Consider the following 8,495-nt stretch of genomic DNA (forward strand, 5'->3'; position numbering starts at 1 on the left):
GTTATATTTAAGAAGTGCTGGATCTTTAAGACCCCCCAAATATTGCACTGATCATACAAACAGAACAGCAGGGAGAACATGGGAATTGATGAAGAGGGAGAGAATGAAAAAATGAAAGGTTCCTCTTGGTTTGCAGACAGGCAGGAGCCATTCACAAAGATCTAACTCTTAATCAAGTATCTTAGACAATAGAAAAGATGAAAAGGAATGAGCTTCATTTCCTCAAAATGAACACATTAAAGGCAGCAGAAACACCCAGTGATGATTTACTGGATCAGGCACTGAAGGATGCAGGGTGAGAAGTCAGGCACAAAAATGAGGTTGGACTGGATTGAGTATTGTGGGCAGAGGACAAGGAAGCTGGAAAAGTTCTGAGATGAAAAAATGGAAGTGAACATTTTTTTTATTCTTCTCTATTCTTTCCTTACATCCTTACATTTAAAGCTAAAACAACAACAATGAACAGGGTTAAAAAGAAAACCACATAAAAAGCAGGCAAGAGAATTTCTGCTGATGAATTCTAATGCTCTCATTTGAATAATGGAATATCCTGAGTTGGAAGGGACCCACAAGGATCATTGAGTCCAGCTGATTTGAATAGCAGCAAATATTCAATCAATGTGTCTGGGAGCACAGGGACAATCCTCTGAGTTTTGGGAGGATGAAGGATTTCATCCTAGAAATCCACCCCTGCAGAGCAGATTTATTCTATAGAGCTATGGCATAGCCAGAAATAGCAACCATGCTCTTCAAGCCACAACCCTGATCTCTAACAAATAGATTATCCTCCCCTATTTTTATTTGCAACACACAAATAAAATTCAGAGGGTTCCACTCTGTTTTTTCCAGGCTTACTGTTTTTCTCTTCCATTAGTTGGATCTCCTGATTTCTTCAAGTCTTTTTCTGCAGACAAACTGTTCTTTTGCTGGGACAGGAAATTTATGACTCTAAGTTCACTCAGTTCTGGATTTGAGGTTTTTACACATTTCTAAAAGCCAGTTGTGCCCCACAGAACTGCAACCAGTTCATCATATGACATTTTACAGAACTGATAAGTTTTGGAACAAACATTGGCAAACAAAAGATCTCTGTTTCTTCTAACCTCTTGGTGACAGCAACAGTTTTCCAGAAATGATAGTGAAGAAAAAGGTATCGCTTCTACCAAGCATTAGCACTGTTGCCCAACACTTTCTTTGGAGATAAATAATTAAACTTAAATCTAGGTTACTAGAAATGCAATCACCAGAAAATATTAACCACATTAATCTCTGATTTTATTTAATGTGTTCCCTCTCCTGGTTCAAAAGCTTAAAGGCAGATCCAAGTAACAAAAGCAGCTAAAAGGAACTTTGAGAACTGACAGGCAGGAGCTTTGGCTCAGTGCCTGAAACCCCAGGACACACTGCAGGCAATGCTGCCGATGCTGTGTTCTCAAATTTACCTAAAATAATATTGTACTGAAAGAAAAATACCAAACCAAACCTATGCAAAACTACCAACATATTCAGGACCAGCATAAGGACAAAACAATGTGAATGCAGATCCCACATTCACATCCTAATTTTTTTTCTCTGAATTAGGAACATCCAGTGAAGCAGAACTTTAAGATCAACATAAACTAATAATGGATGCAATTTAAAAATAGGTTTCAGTTATGTCAGGTATCTAGGAAGGCAGAACATGGCTTCATGGCCAGGAAAATGCAGATTACCCTTAAATCTGCAGCATGGTCACAGCAAGAAGAGTGCTGACCAAATACCCTCACACCCCACTGGCTGCTGATGCCAGAGGGGAAGGAGAAATTTCCCATCTGCCATATCTTAAGGATGAGGAAAGAAGGCAGATGGGCTCTGGGCCTGAGCTGCCTTGCTGGAGAACTTACTGCTGTGGGATTTTTGTACTGGAAAGGCTGATTAGTGGAATTCTTTATTTGCCATTGGTAGATGCTGCTGAACATCTTAAAAACTCTGGGCTGAAACCGGGAATGGCAGAGGGAAACAATCTTCTGGCAGTGTTAACTGTTCTCAGAGAATGTGTGAGTGAATTGACTTTAAAGACAGATCTAGGAGGAAAGGTGGAGAAGAAAACTGGTTGAAAGAGACAAAAGCTGCTAAGAGGAAAAGAGGATGAAAAACCTGAACTAACCTGAGGCAAACGTGGAACATTAACTCTTTTAATAAATTTTAAGAGGTCAGGCCCTAACAAGAGCACTCTGTTCAGCAGAAGTACCACCACCCTGAAACAGATGATGATCACTGTGTTTTTTCCTGTTATTCATTAACTCTTTCACCTTGCTCTCCTCATGAAGTGGAGGATGCAGTGACATCCTGGCCCTGCCATTCCCAGCTGGGTGGGTGCACTGGGCAGGCCAGGGGCAGCTGCAGGGTGCAGAAGGCACAGCCTGTGGCTCCCCTCCCCGCCAGGACCTGCCAGCACACCCCCTGGAGGCATTAGCTCAGCACCAAACCTTTTCCCACTTAGACCACAGGGGATCCTCTCACCGCCCAGGTCCTGAGCCATCCCTGAGGCATTGCTCCTGCAGAAGCTCTTCTCAAATCCCTCTTCCCTGACACATTTCTCATTCCTACTCCTTGAGGCTGTTCATGCTTTTCTTTAACCAACAGCTCTACCCTGCACCATGTGACTTTACTCTGATGCAAAGGCATTACCTTTCCTACCTGAGTTTTTTGGGATCACCCTCAGTCCCTCTGGAAAAATCAGTACAAAGCAAAATTACTGCCACACTTCCAAAGCTCTGAGACCCAAAGAAGGAAGTGTGGGGTTTTATTCTTCTTTCCCAATTAATCTGAAAATTCTATGAATTGCGTTATTACCCAATTAAGCCACATCCTTACAATTCCCAGTGTACTAAGGGAGGGATGGATGGACAATAATCATCAAAGTGTCTGTGCTCCAACAAACCTGGAACAGCTCAGGCTCAGGAGGATCTGACACCTCCCCACTTTGTGCTCTGAGACAGAAACACCTCCCAGCCAGCTGGAAAGTCTCACAGATTCTGTAGAAATCCATTTCACTGAACTTTTACTTTTCTATCAGGGCTTTGCTTTGATTACTTCATTATTCTTTTTACCTTGAAAACTATCTATTTAACACTTTTTTTTTTGCATGGAACTTGACAAGGTATATTTTCATTCTACTTTACCTAAGAAAAGGAAATGCAAATCTTATTCACAGCAGAATTGTTGTTCCTGGTTCCTCATAGCAGTGTCAGATTCAGCAAATGGGCAAAATCCTGAGACTATGTAAGACTTACCTGGCTGCAAAGATCAGAGAAATCATGCCAGTGGTCAGTTCTGATGGCCACAAAGATTAGCTGTGCACAGCTGAAGCAAGAATCTGTTGGGTTTTTTCCCCTAATTCTTATCTGTCTCACAAAGATCTAAATGTACATGACCAGAAACAAGCTGAGTTACATTTCTCTTTGAAGTGCCCTTGACACTGCACCACTGTTCAGTAAATCTCCCTAGCAGAGCTGGCTTCACATGCCCAGCAGATGCTCTTTGTCCTATTCATGCCTCAGGAACTGAGGAGTAGAAGGTAACCCATAATTTTGTGCAGACAGATCTGTCTGCAAAACTCCAGAACCTGAAGAAGAAAATTCAAAAGCAGGAAGGCTTGAAAAGTTGGAGGTTTTTTAATTGTGCATGAAGGGCTGTTAATCCTGTGAGTGGCTGCCACCAAAGCTGACTGTTCTGCAGGAACAGAGACTTCATGTCCTACAATGGCAGGAAGCATTTGGCTGAACCCAACTCCTTCATCTGGCAAAGGAAGCTGAAGCTGGCAAGGCCCTTTGCTACAGAGTTGTCACTTGCCTTGAACTTCTCTGGGTCTTTTTGGAAAAAGCAGAGCTGATCATGAGGATTTAAAGAGTCTTTCCTGAAGATATTTCCCCCAAAGCCCAAGAGACCAAGACAGTTTCTTGAATATTCTTCTGTCAGTTTCTATAACAAGACAGTGGAAAGGGCACAGCATTTGGTAAGCATTTCTTAGGTAATGACTAGCCAGCAACAGATTTTAGTTTTGGGTAATCTGGGAGAATGCTCTTATATACCTTCATCCCTAATTAACCATGGAATTACTGAGATGGCTCAGCCACTGCACAAGGACAGTGATTCCAGTGAAGTGAACTCTCACCTCAGCCAGAAAACTATCTGTGGGCTTGGTTCTGCAAAATGCTGAGCAACTTCCCTGGATTCTGCTGGAGCAGAACAATCAGAGCCAAAGCAGGGCAGATTTGGCCCAGGATGTGTCTTGGTCCTACTTTATACATTGAGAAATCAAATCACAATCACAGTTTGCCAGTGACTACAAACATTGAAAATCCATACTAAAAGCAGGAATAATCTCTAGCCCTTCATTACCAGGGTCTCCTCTAGTCTACCAAAGCACAGATATTGTATGGTTTAAGTGAAGAGAATCCCTTCCCCAGTAAGAGATCTTAACACACTGCTAATGAGCCTCCTTCCCTCTGGGTCAGAAATGCCACTTGTGGGCACCCTGCAGAGCAGAGAATACAGACAACAACTGAAAAATACAGTTAGTTTAGGGGATTTAAGTTTATAACAAGTTTGTGGAAGGATTTTTTTCTTCATTTTGTTTTGTTCCAGAAAGCAATTACATGACAAGGGTCATTATCCTGAAATGGCAGGGGAGAAATCTGACAAACAAGAGCCCTCTTGCAAAACAACTGCCCCCACCCACCCTTTCTGTGAAATGCACTGAGGCCATCCAGAACCATCCCAGGTTAGCCCTGACTTGGCACAAAAGAGAAGTCAGAGCACAAAGTAAAACATCACACTCAGCTTTAGCAGCTGCAGAGCTGAGATCACATCTCTGACTAAACTTTCTATACTTTCATTGGTTTCCTCACCATTTCAGCCCAGTTTGCTCTGGGTGATTGACATCCCATCTACCTGCTAAGCTGTGAGAATTGGTGTTTTGGAAGCTCTTTTTATCCAAGGCAAACTTTCCAGGGTGGTGCTGCTGACATGGTATTTAGTTTGTGGTTTTGGAGTGATTGCTCTTTGTTGATTTTGAGTGATATGAGGAAGAGTAGCAAGAAGGGTTCATTTTTATGGCATGGGAAGCCCCTCCTGGCATTCCAGAGGGAAGGATTGAAGAGGAGATCTAGGACTGCACTGAGGACGAGCACCTTGTCCACACTGAGCTCCCAGAGTCTGGGAAGGAGGGAGGGGACCCTGGCAGGAACTTGGGCTGATCCCTGCTGGTTTCCCACTGGAGGAGGGGAGCTTGCAGGCTCTGTTGGGTTTGTGTGGGCAGAGGATCAGTGTCAGATCCTCTCCCCCAGGTCTCAGGGGATCATGAGGAGTTCTCAGTGCCACTGGAGCAGGACAGAACTTTCCTATGGTGAGTCTTGGCCTGCCCTGCTGCCTCCATCTGCATTTACATCTGCACAAAAGGATTTTCATATCCCCTTGCCAGGCAGACACAATTGCACAAGGTTAAAACCAGCCCCCTGATTAAAGGGAGAGTTGAGTAGAATAAACTGCTGGGTTTTCTTCTCTTCTCCCAGAATAATGGGTTTTATCTTAAAATAACTTGGAAACTTTCTCTTTCCTCAATTTTCCAAAGGAACCTGAATCTTCTTAGATCTGCTAGATCAGATGAAGAAACCTTTTACTGTCATTGGCCTTTAATCCTTTCATGTCCTTACAGAGGCTGTCCCAATGCCTTCTAAAGGCAGAGAGCAGCTCCCTGAAGCACAGGACTGAAAGCTGTGTAGGTATTTCTGCAGCCTACTTCAAAAAAATTCCTAAATCTTTAGGGAACCAATATTTACTCTCATTCTTCTGGTCCTGTAACTGAATCAATGTGTGTGGAGTCTTGATTCCCAAGCTTTAATGAAGTGCAGAAACATTTTCTGAGACTGAATGCAAAGGAATTCCATTCAAACAAATGGAATCATGTAAAACACGATTCCATTTCCTGTATTCCAGTAATACAGAAAATGCAGCTTTGTCTAAGTTGTCTGCTTTTCATATTAAAGAGACTGTATGATCAGGAAGGAATAGATAATTGTATCTAACATCATTTCTGCCAAATGGCCTGATGGAATGGATGACTAAAAACACTTTGAAGCTTTGACTCCTGTTCTCTGCTTTGGAAGATAATAGAGATCCACAGAAGACAATCAAGGTAAGCCACAGCTAATCTTTAAATACATTTAAAATATATTTTACCAATAACATATCAGAACATTTCCAGGATTTTTCTCCTTGTACAGACCAGAACTTGTTACCAAAAGTAGAAACAATAGAGCAATAAAGGGGAAAATGTCAGTAAAATAATGCCTGTCTGTGATAACCTTAAAACGAGCCAGCTTCTTTGAGGGCAATGAAAAGAACAGAGTCCAGATGTTGAAAAGTTTTCAAGTGGGACAGAAGGCAAAGCACTGGATTTGTCTGTACTGACATTACCAATGTATTTATAGTCAAACAAGTTGATCACATAATCAAGGCAGCTCAGAGCTGAGCACAGACAACTTCCCCCAACACTTTTCCCTGCCCATCCCGTGGCTGTGTTTGTGCAGACTGCCCTGTGACACCACTGGAGAAAGAGTTGGATTTGCAGCCACACAACAAAGGCACCACAGCCTCAGCAGTGTCACAGAGCCCTGGATGTGCAAGGACAGGACAGTGCAGATGCACACCCTGTGTTTTATGCACTCAGCACTCACCGGCCACCACACCATGCTCCGTCCAGCCAGGAAAAACCCGCCCACTGTGCCTCGGTTGGTGGAGTACATAGCCTGGAAAAAAGGAAAAAAGAAAGTTTGAATCATATTTCAAGTGTGCTAGGTAAGCTATACACAGGCTGAGAACAAACAGCCTGAATGAAGGGATAACAAAACACATGGGCAGGATAAAGTGAAAAAACAAAGAACAACCTTAGGATGAAGGAAATAATACAATGGAACAATGATTCTTTTATCTAGGTCTGCATTAGCCATTCAAGTTTCATTCCTTCACCTTTCAATATAGTGTGAAACACTAAATAAAATTAAATTTAACCAAGAAAAAATATCACTCAAGTAAAATCTCACATTAATTTTTCATTGGGGTGAAAAACTTTTGCTTTCAGGCATCAAAATAGGCTATAAGGTGCAAGTTTATTTACAGAAAGTATGCAGCTTTTTACTCAATACCATCCTGCCCCTACAGGTGTCTGTTTCCTTTTTGCAATATCAGCATTGTGCCTGATTCCCTCTGAAGTTCCAAAAGAAGAAGCCAGCTAAAATTTCCTTTTTACAAACTCATGTTGTCTTTGTCAAGGGATGAGCTTTAGAGAGAAGTTTCCTCCAATTTTTATTAATGACCTTGAGCCATTATTTACTGGATTTCCATTGTCATCTCTGATGGACTTTGAACAGGTAAATAAAGAAAGAAGACCTGGGCAAATTATCCATATATTTTCTTCCAATGCAGAAGAAAGGAAGTAAATACAATGGATTTACATTTAACTACACACAGCAACTGGGTAAGTATTTGTCCAATAACAATGTCTTCATGGCTGGAAAGAAAAGTTTCCAGGAATTAACTCAGCACACAATGGCCTGAGAAGCCAGAGATCAGCCCCTTATTGTCAGAGGTGTTTAACATGAAGTTCAACTACAGCAACAGCCAAACTCTCATGGTAAGACCCAGCTCCTTCCTGCCAAACAAGGTGTTCTGGTGGACTGGGGCTTCAGATTTTTAGCTATATTTTTGGCCTCTGCTCCTGCGCTGAAGAGGCAAAGAAAAGGTTGTGTGCACTTTGTGCAAACCATAAATTGTTGGTGCCCCTCAAAATATTGCCAGATTGTTGGAAAGGGATCTTTGTTCTGCAGCTGACTTTTCTGCACTGAGAAATGTTGCTGGGATGCTCCTGGAAAGCAGAGGATCTCTGAAGGGCAATCCCTCCTCTCTGCTTGTCACTGGTCAGGTGTTCAGGTGACCAGGAGGGCTTGCCCCAGGGAAACCCGAATTCAGTGCCTTGCCCTGGAGCTCAGTGCATCGGCCCATTCTCTCAAACGCTTCAGCTCTGAGATCCCAGCGCTGCTTTTCTGCCCTGGCTCCCGGGCCTTTGTTTCCCGGGGCTCCGTGCTCCCCTCGCAGCGCTGCCGGCCGGGCTGGAGGCACCGAGCACAGAAGTTGCCAGCCCTGCCCGGGGCTGCTCCTGCTCCCGGCTCCGCATCCTGGCACAGCCCGGGGCTGCTCCTGCTCCCATCCCTGCACCCTGACACAGCCCGGGGCTGCTCCTGCTCCCATCTCCGTACCCTGACACAGCCCGGGGCTGCTCCTGCTCCCATCTCTGCACCCTGACACAGCCCGGGGCTGCTCCTGCTCCCCTCCCTCCCCCCTGACACAGCCCGGGGCTGCTCCTGCTCCCATCCCTGCACCCTGACACAGCCCGGGGCTGCTCCTGCTCCCATCCCTGCACCCTGACACAGCCCGGGGCTGCTCCTGCTCCCATC

The 8,495-nt window shown here is 43.9% G+C and overlaps 1 protein-coding gene across 2 annotated transcripts in view; it reads right to left on the minus strand.

Moving 5' to 3' along the window:
• The window catches only part of SLC5A1 (solute carrier family 5 member 1), a 25,159-nt gene that overhangs the window by 15,658 nt on the left and 1,006 nt on the right, over positions 1–8,495 (minus strand). For both annotated transcript variants that reach the window (XM_005428437.2, XM_014310098.1), the window contains exon 2: positions 6,720–6,791. In XM_005428437.2, coding sequence (XP_005428494.1) covers positions 6,720–6,791 — 72 coding nt within the window. The remainder of the gene's footprint in view (positions 1–6,719; positions 6,792–8,495) is intronic.

The sequence above is a fragment of the Geospiza fortis genome, unplaced genomic scaffold (assembly GCF_000277835.1).
Source record: "Geospiza fortis unplaced genomic scaffold, GeoFor_1.0 scaffold31, whole genome shotgun sequence".
In the NCBI taxonomy this organism is placed as follows: Eukaryota; Metazoa; Chordata; class Aves; order Passeriformes; family Thraupidae; genus Geospiza; species Geospiza fortis.